The 21,496-nt window shown below is 37.9% G+C and overlaps 1 protein-coding gene across 1 annotated transcript in view; it reads right to left on the bottom strand.

Annotated features, from left to right (window-relative positions):
• Positions 1-21,496, bottom strand: part of FRAS1 (Fraser extracellular matrix complex subunit 1) — a 423,467-nt gene that overhangs the window by 83,193 nt on the left and 318,778 nt on the right. Inside the window, exons 36-43 of the mRNA XM_077770550.1 lie at positions 17,668-17,799; positions 16,193-16,318; positions 13,341-13,588; positions 7,596-7,744; positions 7,054-7,216; positions 5,367-5,502; positions 1,572-1,762; positions 433-586 (exon numbers count right to left, since the gene is read on the bottom strand). Of these exons, the coding sequence (XP_077626676.1) occupies positions 433-586; positions 1,572-1,762; positions 5,367-5,502; positions 7,054-7,216; positions 7,596-7,744; positions 13,341-13,588; positions 16,193-16,318; positions 17,668-17,799 (1,299 nt within the window). The remainder of the gene's footprint in view (positions 1-432; positions 587-1,571; positions 1,763-5,366; positions 5,503-7,053; positions 7,217-7,595; positions 7,745-13,340; positions 13,589-16,192; positions 16,319-17,667; positions 17,800-21,496) is intronic.

The following is a 21,496-nucleotide window of genomic DNA, read 5'->3' as shown; positions in this document are numbered from 1 at the left end:
TTTGCAAAAGGAACAAGCTCATAAAGACATCTAGCATACCTCTAACCTGAAGTGCACACCTTGTGCAATTAATAACAAGGCTGCCACGCTGTTCCTTGCATGAGATGGCCCAGGATTATCAGGCAATGAATCCTTATTCTGACAAGAGGACTCTAAACCCATTTTGCCTGAGGTTATATAGGCAAGTAAGAAAACAGCTGAAATTGAATTTCAGATAAGCCAATTACCTAGGATTCAGGCTTTTAGAGCAACTGGTGTCTACTTTGACCTCAAAGAATATTGGCTAGCTGTGAATCTGATTATACTTTGATGCAAAGAATGGACTATGTACAGGTGAGGTGGAGGAATAATCAACAGAAATCTACGTGTTTATTCTAAAAAAACCTATTGAGTATCTCAATTAAGAAGCTTGCCGTAGCAGTTGTGTCCTACCGTGGTCAGGCTTTTTTGTCAATACCAAAACCAGCTCATTATCCGGAGTGTCCAGGTCCTGCAGGCTCAGTGAAGAATTGCTTATCACCACTCCCGAACTTAGCTGCACACCAAGGGGCCGCAAGGTCATCCTGGGAGGCTCATCGTTCTTCCTCTGATTAAAGTATAAAATATCAGGTCCCACACACATATTGGTTTAAGGAGAAAGAAGATGTACCTTGTTCAGAGAAAGTAACATGGTCACACCAATTTTCACTATCGAAATAGCAGGTCGTGTGTCACCATCTTTAATTCCCAATCAAAATGGTTAGCAAACCACATAAGCAAAATGTGGGAAAAGAAACTGACGTTCTACAGAAATCTTCTCAGATGTTTTCCACAGCCACAATGATCACTTTTTTCAGACCCAAAATATGGACATGTGGTTGGAGAAGTGCAAGCATATTTGGGGGACAAAAGAGCACATTCTTTGAAATCAGAACTGTCTTAGAAAGCCCTCAAAATATCACAGTACTGAAGGAGGACATCATATTTAGAAGTGTGAGTTTCTCAGGGTCTCCCTGACCCTGTGCCAGACTCCCTTTACGATCCCTGAATGGTAGGGTTCTGAGGATATTTTCCCAAGCAGAGGGTATTCCATGCTGAGTTTTATCTTTTATCTTTCTTTCTCCCTGGGCTAGTAAAGCAAGCTATGTAATTGCTCAAACTAGAATAAATACAGCATCAAGGAACACATTTCTTTGATGTTACAATTTAACGAATAAATGCATTAAAAATATAAGGAAAGGCAAATATGTACATAGAACTACATACAACAATTTCAGGGGAAAAAAGGCATATGTTAGTTTTTGTTTAAATAGGAGATTGTCAGGGTTTCTCTTGTATGACCCTCACAAACTGTTCTTACACAGAATGAATACATTTCACCCTGAAGTGAAAATTCAGATTTCCAAGTCAGACCATCCCCAAATGCCAGCCTTAATTCTACAAGTTTCCTAAAGGTCAGGATTGTATTTTTAAATTGACCTCTAAAACTGAAGGTCCAATGCAATATTTTTTGCTTTTGAGTTCATATAGAGCTATCTAATCATGGGATATTGTCATCAAAGGCTCAACTTTTCTAACTTCAAAGTCTTTACCTCAATGGTGATATTGATGCTGTGGATTTCAGAACGACTGTTTCCATCACTTACATAAAAACTAAAAATGTCATGGGTTGGCTCAATGCTTTCATGGACACTTTGAAAGTAGTAAATGTAGTTTTCCAGGACATCTTGAATAGGGAATGATGCCTCCAGGTCACTGGTAGTTCCAGGGCCAAAACGATCACCTGCATCAACATCAAGAAGGAACTTTTTACCTTGATCCCTCAATTCCTACTTCCTAGGCTGAACTAGAAAACATGACACTCTTATCAACAAAAGATGAAAATTCATTAGAGGATAAAAATGGAGAATGGAAAGGGCACAACACTAGAAATATAAGACTTGGGGTTGGATCCCAGTTTCCCGACTATTTCTTGTCTACACATGGTTATACCTGCCCTGCAGTTTCCATGGGGAATCAAATGAGACAATATGCACGAATGCACTCAGAATGTTATTATTTTATATAGCAAGAATCAGGTTGTTTTGTTGGAAATCTGTGACAAAGTAAATCCTGGGGCAAGTAACGACACAACAGCAAAGGTTCTATCTTAAGCTTTAGTCAGTTTCAAAACCACTATGCCTAGCACATCCTGCAAGAGGAAGCCGCCTTCTCTCTATAAAAAAAAGGTTAACTGTATACCTTTTTATCTAAGAAATATCTTGTTAAGCACGTTTTCATTTGACCTCGTTCCTTAAGGAAACCTCCCCATGGGTCAGAGCTTAGACCCTGGGATGGTACACTAGGGTTACTGAGATGCTTCGGGACTATTCAGAGCTTAGGTACCATTCAGGCCCTGAGATTCTCAAGTACCATTCAGAGCTTCAAAGATAGAGCAGGTTCTGGTTAACTCTTCTTTTCATACCGACCCCAACCAAACACTGGAAAAGGCGAAAGGGGAAAGTAAGTACTGTCTCTATGATAGATGACTTGTCTCTTCTTTGGTCTGAGTCTCTGTAATTGATTGATTTTAAACTGTTACCACATTTTCTTCTAAAGAGAGGAGAAAAAGAAAAGAAATCCCTGTGTCTTCAAACATTCCCTGGATACATATCAACAAAGAAAAGTGTATATAGAAGATCTCAAAACAACAAAGCTTTCTTTTTCTCTCTTCCATGGCCCTTTGCAAAGAACAGGTCATAAATCAAAAGGCTACTGACTTCCTGAATTATATATAGTATCATTTTTTTTGTTAACCTCCCAACAGAAAGACTAGGAATGAAAACATTTTATTTGTAATTTGTTTGAAGAGCTCAGGACAATTGCTTCTTCAATGACACGAATTTTCTTAGACTTTACCCATCAGTTTAATTCTTCTTGACATCAGAACATAGCATAGAAGAGTCTCAGTGACCAGTGACCTGATCATCTCTAGGACATACAGTTCAGTGTTTCCAGAAGGAAGAGCTGTATGTAATTCCTTCAAATTTTTATTTTCCCTTTACATCGATGACTACAAATTTTAGAAATGTGGCTTCTTTATTTGGATCAAAGAGCCTAAGCAAACTAAATGATGCCTAAATATATACATATATATGACTTTTTTTCTGTCATTGGAAAACATGCTGTTCAACTAGTGAATCTGCCACTGAAGCTTTCAGCACCAATCCTTCCACGTTTTAAAATTGTATCATCTAGGGGCAATTGGCTGGCTCAGTTGGTAGAACATCTCACTCTTGATCTCAGGGTCATAGGTTTGAGTCCCACGCTGGGTGTGGAGCTTACGTTTAAAAAAATTTTTTTTAATTGCATCTTCTATTTTTTCATGTAAATCATTCTTATTTTGCTTCCTTGCCTTCCTGAGCAGAATATACTATGCACAAATTAAACAGTTCTCAATGTATGCAGGCTATCATTATGAACATCTATTACTACCTTGTACTGGAACACAGTCTTGTATGCCCTAGAGGCAACAAGGTGGGTCCTGTTCTGTCTAAATGAATGTAGAAACCATGCTGTTGGATTTTATACCTAACAATATAATTATTCTGTTTCTTCCTGTCTTGCTGGTAAGAAGTTAAAACTGTTTCTAATATTTTTAACAAGGCATTAAGCTGATGTGCTGGATTCTGAATCTAGGGAGCTAGTTTCATATACATAAAACAGGCTCAGTTCTGAACACCCAAGGGGCAAAGGCTGGAGTCCTTAAATTGTCTTGGGATAACTATTTGCACCCCTCACCCCCAGGCCCCTGAACAACTTTTCCTTACTTCCAGGCTTATACTAATGTAGAGCAGTGATTCTCCTGGTGTGGTTCCTGGGTCAACAGCAGTGGCAACGCCTATGAGCCAGGGAGAAATGCAAATGCATGGGCCTCACCAGCCTCTGCAAATAGGAACTCTGGGCTTGCTGCCTGGGAAACTGTTTTCAAGAGCCCTCCAGGTGAGTCTTACACTTACAGTAAGGGTTGAGAATCATTTTTTAGAGAGCTGAGGCTTGCCAGAAATTTGACTTCTAGATCAGTGACATACTCCTCTGCATGCATTCCAGGTTAACGTAAAACCGTGTTAGGAAAGCTTAATAAGAAACCACCCAGAGAGAAGAGAAGTGCAAAGGGGCAACTACCACTCATGATTTCCCACCTTTGCCCACGCTCTTCCCTCTGCCCACAATGAGACTCCCATGAACCCTTCAAGTTCTAGTGCAAATGTCACTTCCTCAGCCTTTCCTGCCGTCTCAGGCAAAATTAATTGTTTTGCCCTATGTATGTTCTCAGGGTTTGCCCCTCTCCCTGCCCAGCATTTTGTTTATTGTAACTTATCAGTCTTCATATCTGTCTCCCACTCAAGGTAGGGGCTGTGGCTCACTCATCTTCACATCCTTGGTATCTAACATAAATATTTGTTGAGATAAATCAAATTCAGTGATAAACAAATCTAGGTGCAAGATGGGGAAAGGACCTGAGATTTTCCACAGGAAAACATGGCCACCGCTAAACAGATTTCTTGTAACCAGGCTCAGATCCCAGGCACCACGCTGGCCACAGACACCTTCAGTGAAAGGGCTCTCTGTGGGAGCTGCTAGCTGCACACCAATTAGAGACAAGCGCTGGCATTCAGGAATCTCACTGCAGAGGGAGCAACACAGTAACCTGCCAGGAGCTGTCTCAACTGCCAGTCACCTCGGTCTCAGAGGGCCCATGGACAGCACATGCCTGCTTGCCTCTCCTTCCCTGTGATAACCATCAAGGGCAGTGGGTCCAGGGCAGATGGTGGAGGGGGAAGGGATGTTGAGGAGAGGGTCACAGATAGACAAGCACGCATTTCAATTCATGTCATATCCTTAGAAGGAGCTGAGACATAAGCTATGGTTCAGCTAAACTGCAGCCACCTCACAATGAAGAGACAGAACTTTTTATATCCTTGACACTCAGTTCTGAGTGCAATCCATAAGCCTCTCCATCCCCATTGCTCACACTCCAGATCTTCTACCCTGCTCTAGTTTTTTTCTCAGAGCACTGACATACCTCCTAACATCTTACACAATCTTCTCATTTGTTAGGCTTCTTATCTGTCTCCCCCCGACCAGGATCTGAGGCAACGTGAAGGCAGGGGTTTCTACCTGTTTTGTTTACTGATATACCTTGAGTGCTTAAAAAGTGCCTGGCACATAGGAAGTGCTCAGTAAATTTTTGTAAGAATGAAAGCTTCCTTCCTCCCATTTCCTTGTCATGGATCCATTCCTCCATTCGTCCTCCACCTCCAAGTTTCACTGAAGGCAGTTACCTCCCATCATCACTCTCCCTTTCCAGGTCCAGAACAATTCTACAGCCAAGCTACTGTTGGTACCTGTTCCAGTGTTCTCAATGCAGCCATATTTGGGCAGAGCACTTAGTTTAATGACGGCATCTCCCTGGAGGTTATCCTGATCGTCAGCAGCAAAGAAATGGTGAAATGAGAGTGGGGCTCTCCCTCCCTCGTCCACCTAAGAAAAGAAAAGATTGTACAGTCCTTGGGCAGTTGCACAGAACTGCAGTAAAAAGAACTGAATTGAAAAGTGCTGCCTGGGGTGACCTTCCAGCACCAATTCCACTTCTTTGAGGAGGCAGATTCTCTACAGACGAGATGAAGAATGTGCATGCTGCTGGAGCCAGGCAATCTTTCAGCGCCTCTCAAAGCTACACTCAGACACTATGACTTCTGTGTCTCCCTTCAAAGTTGTGCTTCCTTCAGTGATGGATCTGGGTATAAAGCAGCTCTGGCCCATTCCAATCACCCACCTCAGTACAGCTACACGGCAAGACGGCCGCCTTTCTTCCCTATCAACATTCAAAAGCCTGCAGCTAGAGAATGATCCATCCTGTTTTCCCTCAGATACTGTGAAGGTGATCATCCCACAGGTGCTCCCACCCAGAATAAAAGTCCCACTTATCCCCTCACAGGATATGATGATAGGTGTGCAGGAAGAAAGGCCTCGACATACTTGAAACCTAGGGCTTATCTTAATGTTAAAGAGGAAAATAAATCAGTATAAGTAAAAGCAGTTGCTTGGACTAACTTTTTCCTTTAGGGCCCTATTTAGTATGTTAACTCTGCAACCTGTCCCCGGTGTTTTTTGCTAGCCTGCCAGACATGACCAAGCCATTTCACTCTGAACAATTCTTGGCCTAATGTAGGGAGATCTACACAGTACAAAGTAGAAGGCCACCTGGACTCTGGGAATGGAGAAGGTCCAAATGGGTTCCCCCAGGTATGGAATATCAAGACCACTTAGAAACAACTCAGTTTTATGAATATCATTTGCCTGACAAAACCATAAAATCTCCTGCATTTTTGGCATTATGGTACATACATAGAGCAGGCCAAGGAAACAGAATTAACTCTTATGGAATCCCTACCATGTGTTGTTATGCACTGAGGGCTTTTATATGCTATTCTGTTAACCATCAGAGCAATCCTCTATATAACAGGAGTAGTTATAAAGATGAGGAAATGGAAGCTAAGAAATATATAATTAATTAGACCAGGCTCACTCAGCTAGTAACAGAACGAGCACTTGAACTCAGATCTGGCTGATCTCATGATTAGGATATATCATATAGCCTCTATCCACCCTCCCTCAAGGAACTGTAAATAATATTTACAATGATTAGTATTGACCTAAGAAGTGACTTATGTCCATATCCCCATATCTTAGTTCTTACAAACATTAGATGTTTAACTCCTAAGGGATATTTACATTTGTAATTTCACTCTCACTACTATACACAGCTAGCATAGTATACAAAATATTACACATGTCTAGCACATAAATATTTTGACTAAATAATATAATTATTTGATCTTCTACATATATTTTTTTCATACTTTCTGAAAAAAATTTCATGATTAAAAACTACACACATCTTGACAGTATTGGCTAAATACTTTGGGGAAAGAACTTGGCAGCCAATTCAGGCAGAAGTCCTGTATTTATATCAGCACAGATTCCAACTCTCTACGGCACTCACTGTTCATTGATCTGAGAATTGTTTACCGTGATAAGGTCAGCGAAAGCAATGACTGGAGGTGGATTCTCAACAGGAGTGATAGTGATGGTAAACATCTGATTGTCTAGATGGTTGTGGTCCATATCAGAGACAGAGAAATGGAAGCTATCAGTAACCAGATTACCATCGGTCTCATACACAGCTGAGTACCTACAGAGGTAAGGACAAGAATCAAATGTATGAGCTACATGACAAGCCAGGTAAGATGACTGCAGCTTTGTTTAAAAATGGAACAATAGAGGGGCGCCTGGTGGCTCAGTCAGTTAAGTATCCGACTTCAGCTCAGGTCACGATCTCACAGTCGGTGAGTTTGAGCCCTCCATCAGGCCCTGTGCTGACAGCTCAGAGCCTGGAGTCTGCTTCAGATTCTGTGTCTCCCTCTCTCTCTGCTCCTCCTCCCCTCTCAAAAATAAATAAACATTAAAAAAATGGAGCAGTATAATCTTTCAAAAAAGCTACAGGTTAGTTGCTTAAATGTTTTAATACAATTTTGAAAAATTCTGTCAAGTAATACAAAGTGGTGATATACCTAATTTTCTTGTTGTTGATGTCTTCCATTGTGAAGTTGGAAATCTCCGAGAGCTCTTCCACTTCAGGTCCTGACATTTTTAAGAGAGCACCATACATGGGCAGAGAACTTAACTGAATCCAGATCTCTGGGTCAGGGGAAGAATCATCCTAATTGGGCAAATATGAGGCAAGACATGAACACACATTTGTAGGAATAAATACCTCCAGTAGTTAAAAATCACATGTGCTTCTTTCTCTGACAATTGAAAAATCTCCTTCCCTTAGTGATAAAGCAACACCATTTCAAAGTGCATGAAAATCCTAGTATTTATTCCTCGTAAAATGCCTCTTTGATAATGTCTTCTTTCAAGAGTAGTTCATGATAATAATGGGGAAATGCACTTTAGGTATGGTGCATAAACAAAGAGATGCCCCATTGTTACTATAAGGGCCATTTGGCCCTTATACAAGCATCTAGTGAAGAACAAAACATGGTCAGAGATAGAAAGTCATCTCTCCAAAAACATGGTTGTAGGCTTCTTTTAAGAGTGTCAAAGAACAATTTGCTTTTTTAGAAACAGGTAAAATTCTATTATAACATATAATAGAATGATAAGATAATTCTGTGAAACAGAAAGAAGGGAACTTATTTAGCTTACCCAATGACTCACTTCAATGACTCACTTTAAGTAATATTTGATATGGTAAAAATTTTAGAAAAATTTAGGAAATCTTACAGATTTCATTCCACCAGGACAGAATATACAGATGCTCAAGACCTAAGATGACCAATCTTAACAAAGACAATTTCCGTTTCCTTCTGCATTGCTTACCAAGAAATAAAATTGGCTTTCTGTGTTTCTAAGTGGACACTAGTTGTATATCTCAATGAACAATTTCCTCTTTCTTCAAGAATATTGTGGAAATATCTAAGAGGCAGGTAACATTTTCTTGGAGAGTTTCCCTGAGTCATTCATCTTTTAGAGCAGTTGGCTGTGAACATGGGGGCACTCTGCACTTTACCACAGCAACAAAGAAAATATATATTGCATGGCCAAGTGTACTTTGAAATGCAAATTTCCGTGTCTGTGTTGTATAGCTATTTGAAGTATGGATCAGGAATGTGCTCAGGATATAAACTATTTGTAAAAAAAACAAAAAACAAAAACCATGTACCCCAATGTTCATAGCAGCACTCTCCACAATAGCNTGACAATAAACTATTTGTAAAAATAAATAAATAAATAAATAAATAAATAAATAAATAAATAAAAGGAATGTGCTCAGGATATCTGGTGATCTGTGGCAGTGGGTTTTAGTCAGTTCTTATTTCCGCCCCTAGGGGCCTTTTTAAGTTGATAGGTCAGAGCCTCAATGCAAGGTCACAGAATTTTCCCTATTTCCTTACATCATCTGATACCAGTAAGGAAGGAAATTCAAAGTCATCGAAGCTACAAACCTTCAAAAAATTTCCCCTAAATTTATACTTCAAAAGTTTCTCTATTTTTCCACATGGGTTATCAAATACAACATGCAGACTTCTAAAAGACTGCCTCCTAATATTACTATGAGTGCCCTCTGAGAGAGAATTTTTAAAAGCTAAGAGTTCCAAGGTACTGTCTGCAGAGATGGTGATAAACTACAAGGACAGAGCTCTTGGCTCTTGATTAGAATGAATAGCTTCGAAATTCCACATTGGCAAATTTGGCAAAGAAATGCTTATTTCATGTCAGGCACATTAATTTTAATGTTTCAAATCTCAAACGACTGGTGGGTTTGAAAAAGTGTGAAATCAGCTAGATTTTTTTCTTCTGAAAACGCTATCACAATTTAAGAAAATAATTATTATTTGTAATAATTAAGGAAAAGGACTACTTTGGTCTAAGATCGCAGATGCAAAAAAAATTCATAAGAACGTAGACTTTATTCTCACATAATTTTCCTACATTCCTACTCCTTTTGTTTTAGTTCATTTCTCATTTTGTTTTTGCCATCTTGACATCAATTGACCCACCAGCCAACACAAGGACTCGGACACTGCTAATTATGTGTTCTTTCTTTGTCCTGTCCTGACATTACCATCACCCTGGATCTTGCTTCTCATTTTCTCAAATTTCTTGATATGATTTGACATATTACTAAAAATATTTTTAGTTGTGTTTTAAGAACTTATGAAAAGACTTTCCCCTTGTGGGACTTACTTCTTACTCAGTAGTGGACTGCGGAGACCCCTCAATATTGTTGCATGCAGCAATGGCTAATCTGTTTCAAGTGTTGTCTAATATTCCATGGAGTAAGTATACCACAGGTTATATTTTCCTGTTGATGGGCATTTGTCTTGTTTCAATATTTTTGCTATTACAAATAGTTTAACTATGAATATTCTTGGACATATCCTTTGGTGTACATGTGAAAGTTTCTCTTAGATAGGAATCTAGGAGTGGAATGGCTAGACTATATGGCCACTCATCCTCACAAGACTATGCCAAATTCTGTCCCAAAGTGGCTTGTTCAAGTTTACTTTTCCATCAGCAAAGAAACTTCTATAGGTCCATTCCCTCTACAACATTTTAAATTTTAAATTTTTTCCAGTTGAATTGGTATGATATAGTACATAGTCTTTTTGGCTTTCCTTGATGCATAAAAAAGAAATGATGTCTTTTTATATTTATTGGCCCTATGGGTTCCTCTTCTGGAATTCCTATTAATGTCTCTTGTTCATTCTTATCTGGGTTATCTTTTTCTTCGACCTGTAGACATTTGTTATATTTTCTTTGTTATTTTTGGTTATATGTATTGCAAGTATCTTCTTCCAATTTGTAACTTCCTTGTTTTGCATATTTCTGGTGTGTTTAGGGGAATATACATTCAATTTTAACATAGTCAAATTTATCAATCTTTTCTTTACAGTTAGGACTTTTTGTTTCTAGTTTAAAAATTCTTCCCTTTCCCAAGATCTAAAAATATTTACCTATATCCTACAAAGAATTGTAAAATTTTAGTGCTTAATTTGCTTGAAGTTACTAATTTCTGTGTACAGGTGAGGGAGCACAACAAGTTCTTTTTTTATCCATAGGAATAACCATTTTGTGCAGCTCTATATTTTAAACAGATACTCCTGTTTCCACTGATGGCTTACTATATCTGTTTTATGTTACAGTCTCATGTGTAGCTCTGTTTCTGGACTCTCTAGTATATTCCTGTGCTATACTGCTTCTAAATACTGCAGGTTCATCATAAATCCTGATATTTGATAGGGCAAGCCCCTGCCCTCCTATCATTCTTTTTCAGAATTTTAGTCCTTCATTCTTTATTATAGAATCAGCTTATCAAGATCCATAAAAGTCCACTGGGCTTTTGACTGGAACTCAACTGAAAGGCAGGAGCACTTTGCAGGAGAATTGCTACATTTTCAATACTAAATGTTCAGATTCATGAATATGGCATGTCCCATCATTTATTGTTTTTAAAAAATGTTTGCCAATTAAATTGTTATAATTTTCTCTGTAGAAGTACTGTCTAGTTTTTGTTAGATTTAGTCCAAAAGACATAATTTTAAAATGCTGTTATAAGTGGTATCATTTTTGTAGTTACAGTTACTGGCTATTTTTTGCTTATGTATAGCAATGCTATTGCTTTGTTGACCTTCTCTTTGACCCCAGGGTAAATTCTCCTTTCATTTCTAATACTTTGTCAAGAGATTCTTTTGGATTTTCTTTTAGTTGAGCATACTATCAATTTTCCCTAGAAATTACACATCTTTTTGTTATACGTATTCCTAGATATGTGTTATGTGATGTTATTATAGGTGGCATCCTATTTTTAATGATTATATTTTTGGATGGTGCCTAGAAATGCTATTGGCTTTTTAAAATTAATTAATTATATCACCTGCCCACATTACAGATGAGAAAACTGAGCCCTAGAAAGCTAAGTAACTTGCCAAGGGTGACTATGCTAGTAAGTGGTAAGACTGGATTAAAACTCATCTGTTGTAACTACAAAACACCCCTTCACTACTTGTTTACATCAGTGTGTAGCAAACTGTACAGGAAACTGCTATTAAGAAGCAAATGACACAGAATCCCATTTCTGCCTTTTGTGTCTCTTGACATCATGTTACCCTTTTGCCATTAATGATACTCTAATTATGAAGAGGCTCACCTGCTCCTATCTTTTTATATTCTGCTCCATTTATGACCAGAATTTCAGATGGCTTTTCTAACCTTTCTGGATGTTCACTGCAAACTCACTAACTATGCATATCTGGAAAAATTTTCCCCCATGACACGAAGCACAAAATTCTTCTATAACCCTCAGAGAAAAAGTTAGTATATAACTTAGCTAAGTCTTTAAAATATGCTATGCTTTCAGCAGGGTAGAATAGTCCTTTTGGAGTCTTTCTGCTCTAGTGGGTAAATTCACATTCAATCAATTTCTGAAAATACATGTTCAGTTGCCAATGGGCTTGCGTTTTGATATGCAGCTTATAATATGCAGTTAATGGGCAGGAACTGCTCCTGGAGAACTATTTTGGCCTGTCAAACATTTTTCAAGCCTTGGTGATCTATTGATTAAATCTGTATTCATACATTTTTATGAATTCATGAGTTTCATAAGATTCAAAAGACCATAACCTATGGGAAAAATCACCTGTCAATTAAAAAAAAAGCAGAACCAAAGCTGTTCTGAAGCTCTACTGGACCCATGAGAAGAATCAGGCTGGAATGCAGTTTCCCATAATTTAAGAAAAGACAATTGCAGGGGAAAATCTGTGCTAAAGCAATTGAAGTAATTGTTCCCGGGCCAATGCTTTATCTTACATGCTACTATTCATGTAAGATAGTCTAGATTTTATAGCTAGAGTCTTTAGCCCAAAAAAGGATTACTTAAAACTATATAGTATTTTTTTAAAAAGCAGTAGGGGGCAGGTCATTGGTTGGAATTTTAACACTGGTAAGAAAAAATTCAATACTAAGAATGATTACCATCCTTATTTTCAAGGTATCTGCCCAAACTATTCATTATGTTTACGTAGAGAATTCATGTATGTTTACAACACACATAACTGAAAAATAAAATTAATTATCCTCATTATCCTTAGCTCTAGAGGTAGAATCAAAGGAAGAAGAGGAGTTTAATTACCCAGGATCTCTTAGCAAGTTAGTGCCAGATGGGGGGAAAATTCAGAGTCCCTAAATCTACCTGTGATCCCCTAAACGCCCTGCTTCCCTTAGGGCATGGGATAGGCGATGAGTCAGTAATCTTGCCTAGGAAATCTGGCAGACAGGCACTGCCAAAGGGGTGTGCCAGCATTCTGTCTAGATCTGGCGAGACAAAAGCTGGTGAAAAGTGGGCTTCCTGTCAGTGGGCTATGAAATATCATTACTTATTAGTCATTAATCAGGCAAGTTCTTCTAAAATGCTCTTTCCTGAAAATCCCCTCAAAATATTATGGATGGAGCTTTTAAAAAAATGGGGACTTGGGATTTTCTGACACTGGTACTATTCCTTGTTGACGGTCACCCATCCCTACAAAATCTCATCATGTTTTCATCAGTTTTGCTAATTCCTTTGCTCATGAGACACTAGAAGCAGCCAGAGTGAGCACTGTAACTCCTCCTATAAGTAGAACTATTGGGAAGTTGAGAAAAACTTCCTTATCTGGCCATATACCTGATGCTCCAAATAGTCAGCCATAGTCTTACTTTCTAGTCAGGCCCAGGGAGGGGGCGCAGTGAACAAGACAGAGGCAAAAACTTACAACATAAGCAAGGTGTGACCTGGTGATTACGGCCGTGCTTTTACTAGCAACAGTAATGCTCAGAGAGGCGCCGGCAGCCAGCTGAGGGCCTGGGTCCTCTGACAGTGACACCTCCACTCTCACTTCCACGGTTGTTGCCGAGGTGCCATCTGTGACTGAGATCCCTATACTGTCTTCCCGAGCAGAGGAGCCATCGTGCAGATACTGAAGAGCATTTTTCTCAATGTCCTCATATGTGAAAGTGTCACCTTTTGAGAATAAAACAAAGTGCAAAACCAATTACTTTTGGGAATAACGCTTTTCATGTATATAACACCTTTGTTCTCAGAATTTCAAAGTACATATAGGATCACACACTCTGGGAGTTGTAAGTTAATTAGTCCAACCACCTACCCAATATAGGATTCCCTTTACACCACTCTTGAAAAGGGGTTATTTAGCCTGCCTTTCAATACTTCTCAAGGTGGGAGGCTCACTCTTTTATAAGGTAGCTAATTCTACTGGAGAAGGCTCTAATTTTTTAAAGTTCTTGATCATATTGAGCCCAAATCTGTTTCTGTAAGATCCAGGCCTCATTCTTTTTTTTTGCATTTTTTTCTATTCTTTTTTTTTTTTTTTTTTTACAAATAGTTTATTGTCAAATTGGTTTCCATATAACACCCAGTGCTCATCCCCACAAATGCCCTCCTCCATGCCCATCTGCCCCCTCTCGCCCCCACATCCATCAGTCCTCAGTTTGTTCTCAGCATTCAAGAGTCTCTCATGGTTTGCCTCTCTCCCTTTCACCCACCATTTCCCCACTTCTTCTCCCCCATGGTCCTCAGTTAAGTTCCTCCTAATACTCCTATATGTGCAAACATATGATATTTGTCCTTCTCTGCCTGACTTATTTCGCTCAGCATAACACCCTCAAGGTCCATCCATGTTGCTACACATGGGATCCAGGCCTCATTCTTAGTTCTAGTGAATTAAAGGCCAAGCCTCTATTCTTTATGATAACCCTTCTAGAATCTAATATTGACACTAACTTTCTTTTGAGAAAGGTATGAAAATAAATCTTGCTTGATGAATCTGTAGAGGTCTTTATTTTAGTTGGGAGTAAAAAGTTTTTCTGAAATAAAAATATCTAAAAATTGAAAAACAGGGGCGCCTGCGTGGCTTAGTCGGTTAAGCGTCCGACTTTCGCTTAGGTCATGATCTCGCGGTTCGTGGATTCGAGCCCCGCGTCGGGCTCTGTGCTGACTGCCAGCTCAGAGCCTGGAGCCTGTTTCAGTCTGTGACTCCCTCTCTCTCTGACCCTCCCCTGCTCACACTCTCTTTCTATCTCTCCTAGAAATAAAAAAAATTAAAAAATTAAAAAAAAATTGAAAAACATACTTAAAGTTAGAAATCCAAACTTTCTAAGTCTAGAGCACTAATTTGTCATCGATTTTATAGGCATTGTGTGAAGTAAGTTTCAAGGTCATATAACTTTGGGGAAAATAGGTTTAAACAAAATTTAAAACTAAAAATTTTTGAACTGCAGGATTTATTAGAATTTTAGAATGCTTGATATATAAATATGAAAGCACTTCAAAACTGTTTGGTCATGGAATCCTTTCTATGAGAAATGCCTCTTAGTGCCATGGATTCCAAGGATTCCAGAGAGTACACCTGAGGAACTGGTTTTCTAGGATGTTATATGAAATTCTATTTCCTGATAGATTATTGGCTTTAATAATTGGTATTATGAAAAAGACTAAAGAACTTATTCATTCTCTGTATTTGTCTTCCAAGCCTTCTCTTTTAACATTGTGTTATTGTGACTTCCTGGTGCTAATGGTATTGTGCCTTAAAAAACAATAAAACTAATATTTTATATATATCTTTAGATCTTATATATTAATTGCACAAATATAAGTTAAATGCAATCTTATAGAAACTGGACTCTGACTGTTAATGTTCCTAAAGTAGTTCCCTTAGGATGCTAGAAATTTATTCTGATGACATTTCTTGTGTTCAGTAAATTTTTAAAAATCTGCCTTTGTGACTCTCAAATGCCTATTGGTTGTTCTTCAAATTCTATTTACCTTCAAGGTCAGAGACTTGCCCCCCTCTGCCTGCAGGGATATTTCAAAGAATGCATGACTGCATGCCTATTAGGAATTATATAAAGCTTTTGAGAAAGTACAGATTGTTGAAATAAGCATATAGCATCTCAAAGTGATTACTTTGAAAGGGATAATATTCACCTTGGTATATATGGGCTGACTATTAAAAATTAGATTTAGTTGTGTTCCTTGTGCTTTTTTATGCTTTCTAAACAATCAATATGTCTTATTTTTTAATATATAATTGGAGAGAATGTAAGAAATATTATTTTGGAAAGCTGGTCACATTACCTACCATAGTGTTACATCACAAAGACAATACTCAAAAAATGTGTTTCCTTTTCTAAGGATGAGGATACACCTAGTTTATACTATCAGAGTTTCAGTACTAAAAATATTGTGAAGATTAATATTCCAGACTAAGGAAGACAAATTCATCTCCATGAACAAACCATAGGAAAGTGGCAGCTGACACTTCCTATGAGGTTGTTCTAAATGTATTTACTCCAGGTAAAACGACCAGTTCAACTCATTTCACCAACAACTTGAGGAAAGAGAATCATAGTTTGGGGTATGGGTGGTGGCACAGAGAAAGAAGTCCCAAATATTTCAGCCAATGGGCTAAATGCTAAAAGTTTTTCCTTTTTAAGTGTCTCCTCATAATTTGTCCCACAGAGTTGCTTTCCTTCTTGTCTGAGACACATAAAACTGATTGTAGAGCAAGAAATTCTCCAAGCAGTTAATGACAGAGTGAGCATCTACCTGTGGCCATGGGCCCCTGGAACTCGGCTGTGTACTTAAGGAGCATGCCATGCTCTGGAGGTTTCTGGAGCTCAAAGAAGAATTCTTCAGGTGCTATCTCAGTATCTCTTACTACTAGCTGAAGTCCTGCAGTCAGGAGACAAATCAATGTGAGAAGATGTGTACATTAAAAAACTTGTATGCCCTGGGGTGCCTGGGTGGCTCAGTGGGTTATGTGTCTGGCTTCAGTTCAGGTCATGATCTCACAGCTCATGGGTTCAAGCCTTGTGTCAGGCTCTGCGCTGACAGCTCAGAGCTTGGAGCCTGCTTCAAATTCTGTGTCTGCCTCTCTCTGTCCCTCCTTCCCTCCCTCTCTCTCTCTCTATTTCTATCTCTCTTCATCTATCTTCCTCTTTCTCTCTCTCAAAAATAAATAAACATTACAAAATTTTTTTTTAACTGTATGTCTTGCATGCATTAAAGCCACAGGGCAGGCTGGAAGCTATGTTGTGGGCAATCTGATGGTGATCAGAAGGCACTGTTAACTCCAATTAACAACAAAAGAGTAAAAATTGATAATACAGTCAATTTCCAAATTACAAGCAGTTAACTTACTTTTAAAAGTTAATTTATAAGTAGGTAGTTCTCAATTAAGAACACCTTTCATCTTCCATACAAATGAGGGTATGGAAACCTACATATAGTTCAGTCCTGACCCTCAGGGGTAGGTTTTCTTCTAGAAAATGTTCCTAGAAACTTATTTTGCCTTTCATTATTTATTCCCTTCTTTTTCTGAATCTACACAAGAAAAAATTGTTTTAACATCAGCTGCTATGGCCATGACAGAAGTGAGAAAGAATAGGGTAGAAGTGACAGTCGGCTTGTTTAGAAATTGGATGATAATTAATTTAAGGCCAATACTCATGGGTAGAAAGTGGATAAGGATCTGCAGAGCACAGCTAACAAAACCACAACATCCATTGTTTGCTTTTAAAACATACTTGGTGAAAGAATAAAGAAACTCCTAAAGAGTAAGCACACTAATAGATAAATAAAATCACATACAAAATAATGGGGCCAACTCCTCACAACTTCTTAAGGTTATTGTGATCTGTCGTCTCTCCCATTACTCTTTACTTTCTACACAGAAAACAGGAGGAGTCACTGAAATTGCTCCCCCCTTCTCTCCTCTCTGCTCTCCTTTGTTAACTTTATATTTTAGTGATGGCAACAGATCAAATTCCTGGAGAGTAGAAAATGAAGTCTGTGTTCTATTTCATCACTGAACACTGACCTCTGAAGGGTTTATTTCCTTCTCTCTGTGTTGTTTCTATTTGCATGGAAATGGGCAGAAAGAAGGAAATAGGTGAGAATGCATCACCTTCTGGAAGAGGAGGTCACTACTTTTTGGCAACCATCAAGAGGTTTAAACAGGGACTGTGGCTGAAGTATCATTCTATTCCCAAAGGCATGTTTGTTTCAGGCTTGGTTCTCACCTACGGAAGTGCTGCCTCCTGGGCTGACCTCAAGCAGTGGAGCTGTGACCTGGAACACAGGCGGGTGCCGATCAGTGGGAAGCAAGTGAATGGTGAGGACCATCTCTGGACTTGTGTGAGCTCCATCTGAAACTAGAAAGGACAGACACACACACACACATACACACACATCAACCTGTAGTCTGGTCACCATCAGGCTGCTTCCACAAATATGTAGCCAGAAGCTTTTTTAGATTACCCTAACACCTTAAAGAGATGCTTACAAATGGAAAAAGTAAGCAAGCAAGTAAGATACTGTAAGCTATTCTAACAAAGCTTTTTCTACTGGATGATGAAAAAGCTAAAGGACCATAATAACAAAGTCATTCTAAGAAGGTAGTTTCACAACAAGATGATATTGATACATACTAGGGGAAAAGAAAGTAATACAAAATCTGTATCATCTAAGGATGATACTGGTAAAGACTTTTATTTATGGAATTATTTTTTGATTCAATCTCCTGTTTTAGAAAAATATTTTCTTTCAAGAGATCTCATTTAAGACATGCCTATGTCTCCTTCCTTAGATAGCAAAGAACTTTTTGAAAAAGACAGAAAATACCCACATAAGTATCCCTAATGGCATCAGTCTGGAAGCAACCAGACCTATTTTTTTTTTTTTTTACCTGATCATTATATACAATGCAGTAAATGGAAGATACTTTTGTGAACAGAACAACAACTTTAAGATTTTATTTCCTTGGGTTATCTGATATCCAAGTGAACACTGATCACATGAGGAACATGAAGGCAGAGGTGCCTGGCCCTTGACTCCTCTTTCTACTTTCCCATACCTTAAAACAGCCTCATGGGGCACCTGGTAGCTCAGTCAGTTGAGCGTTTGAGTTCAGCTCAGGTTAAGATCTTATGATTTGTAAGTTTGAGCCTCACATCGGGCTCTCTGCTGTCACTGAAGAAACTGCTTTGGATTCTCTGTCTCTCTCTGTCTCTGTCCCTCCTCTCCTTTCTAATAAATTAGAAACTATAAATTAAGAAACACCCTCTCTTCTCTAAAAGTCAAGTCTGGAAGAATATCTATACTATCAGTTCACCAATATATTCATCTGTAGTGGCTACTAAACAAACTGCACTATTAATTATTATAAATGTGTAATATGCTTGCATATTTCTTCTTTCCTTTCTTCTGGACTTAGTAACAAATCAGTAGGAATCTGACATCTACTTAAGCAAAGTAAAGCATTGCTCAAAGCCTCCTAGTAATGATCCCATTTGGGTTTTAGAAATGACCTTGGGTGATGCCTCTTTAAATACAACACAAAACACATGATCCATGAAAGAAATCATTGATAAGCTGGACTTCATTAAAATTAAAACCTTCTGCTCTGTGAACAATTTCAAGTGTATGAAAGGACAAGACACAAACTGGAAGAAAAAATTTGCAAAAGACCCATCTGATAAAGGGTTGTTATTCAAAATGTACAAAGAACTCCTAAAACTCAACAATAAGAAAATGAACAGCCCAATTAAAAAATGGGCCAAAGACCTTAACAGACACCTCACCAAAGAAGATATACAGATGGCAAATCAACACATGAAAGAATGCTCTTCAGCATGTCTGCAGAGACATGCAAATTAAAACAATAATAAGATGTCATTACATACCAATTAAAACGGCCAAAATCTGGAACATTGGCATACCAAATGCTGGTGAAGATGTGGGGCAAAAGGAACTCTTATACATTGCTGGTGGGAATGCAAAATAGTACAGCCATTTTGGAACAGCTTGGCTTTTTTTTTTTTTTTAAACAAAACTAACTATACATTTATCATATGATAAAACAATTGCACTCTTTGGTATTTACCCAAAGCAGTTGGAAACTTAGGTCCACACAAAGTCTGTTCCCAGATATTAATCTACAATTGCTAAAACTTGGAAGCAACCAAAATGTCCTTTAGTAGATGAATGGATAAATAACCTGTGGTACCTCTAGACAATGGAATGTTATTCAGCACCAAAAAGAAATGAGCTACTAGACCATGCTAAGGCACGGAGGAATCTTAAATTCATTTTGCTAAGTAACATAAGCCAATCTGAATACATCACATATATGATTCTCACTGTATGACATTCGAGAAAAGACAAAACTATGGAAGACAATGAAAAGAACAGTGATTGCTAAAGGAGGGAAGTGGCGATGGGAGATTGAATAGGCAGAGCACAGAGGATTCTTAAGGCTGTGAAAATACTCTATGTAACATTATAATAATGGATAAATGTCATTATTCATCGGCCCAAACCCATAGAATGTATAACACCAAGAAGGAACCCAAACTATGGATTTTGGTTGATTATGATATGTTAGTATAGGTTCATCCTTAGTAAAAAATACACTGTTCTAATGAGTGTTGTTGACAATGGAAGAAGCTATGCTATGTATGTGTGGGGGTAGGGTAAGGGAAATTTCTGTATCATACTTTCATTGTTTTGTAAACCTGAAACTGCTCTAAAAAAATGAAATCTTTGAAATAATTTTTAAAAAATCACTCAACAATATTAAAAAAATAGAAAAAGCCTCAGGCAGAAATAAGATAAATTAATTTAAGGTCACCCCAATATCTATTTCCTCTACTCTGTATAATAGGTTCAAGGATCATTTAACTTAAAGTCTTGGAGAAGTTAATAGTTAACCCCTTCACCTATTCAAGCTTTCAGGTAAAAGTTGAGGTTTGGAAACCAAACAGGTGCACTATTACGATACTTATTTTTTATGACCAACACACAAACAGACCAGAATAAATTAAATATCCCATGCTCAGTGTCAGAAACATGTACTACAAGCTTGGCTCTATTTTTTACCAGGACTGGAAATCTGGGCAATTACTTACTCTACTGACCCTTAGTTTTCCCAGCTTTAAAATGCTAACCATAATACTTTAAAATGCTAAGAATAGTATTGTTACAAGGATTAAATAAGACAGCTTGTACTGCAAATTATTTTGTAAAATGTAAAATACTATATAATCTGTTGTATATTATTAATGATTGCATGAACTATCTAGAAGCTATCACTGTAAATAAGCTGATACTGGATTCACATGAAATGACAAACTAGTTGAAAAAGAAATAAAAGTCATCCAAATTGGAAAAGAAGAAGTAAAACTGCCACTATTTGCAGGTAATATATTATATACTGAAAAATCTAGATGCCATCAAAAAACTTAGAGCTAATAAACAAATTTAGTAAAGGTGTAGAATAAGAAATCAATATACTAAAATCTGTTGCATTTCTATACCCTAATAATAAGCTATCAGAGATGTTAAGAAAATAATCCCATTTACAAACTGCAACAAAAAGAATGAAATACGTAGGAATAAAATTAACCACGGAGGTAAAAGATCCGTGATCTGAACTATAAGACACTGCTGAAAGAAACTGAAGACACAAATAAATGTAAGGATATTCCATGTTCATGGATTAAAAGACCTAATATTGTCAAAAGGTCCATAATACCCAAAGCCATCTACAGATTCTATGCAATCCCATCAAATTTCCAAAGGCATTTCCCACAGAAATAGGACAAATGATTCTAATTTTGTATGAAACTATAAAAGACCCCAAAAAGACAAAGCAAACTTGAGAAAGAAAAGCAAAGCTGAAGGCATCATGCGCTCTCATTTCAAACTGTATTACAACACAACAGTAATCAAAACAGAATAATATTGGCATAAAAACAGATCAACAGAATCAACAGAGATCAACAGTATAGAATAGAGAGCCCAGAAATAAACCTACATATATACAGTCAATTAATTTATGACAAAGGAGCC

Source organism: Crocuta crocuta, unplaced genomic scaffold (assembly GCF_008692635.1).
Source record: "Crocuta crocuta isolate KB4526 unplaced genomic scaffold, BGI_CrCroc_1.0 scaffold236, whole genome shotgun sequence".
In the NCBI taxonomy this organism is placed as follows: Eukaryota; Metazoa; Chordata; class Mammalia; order Carnivora; family Hyaenidae; genus Crocuta; species Crocuta crocuta.
This window is presented reverse-complemented; position numbering and strand designations above follow the sequence as displayed.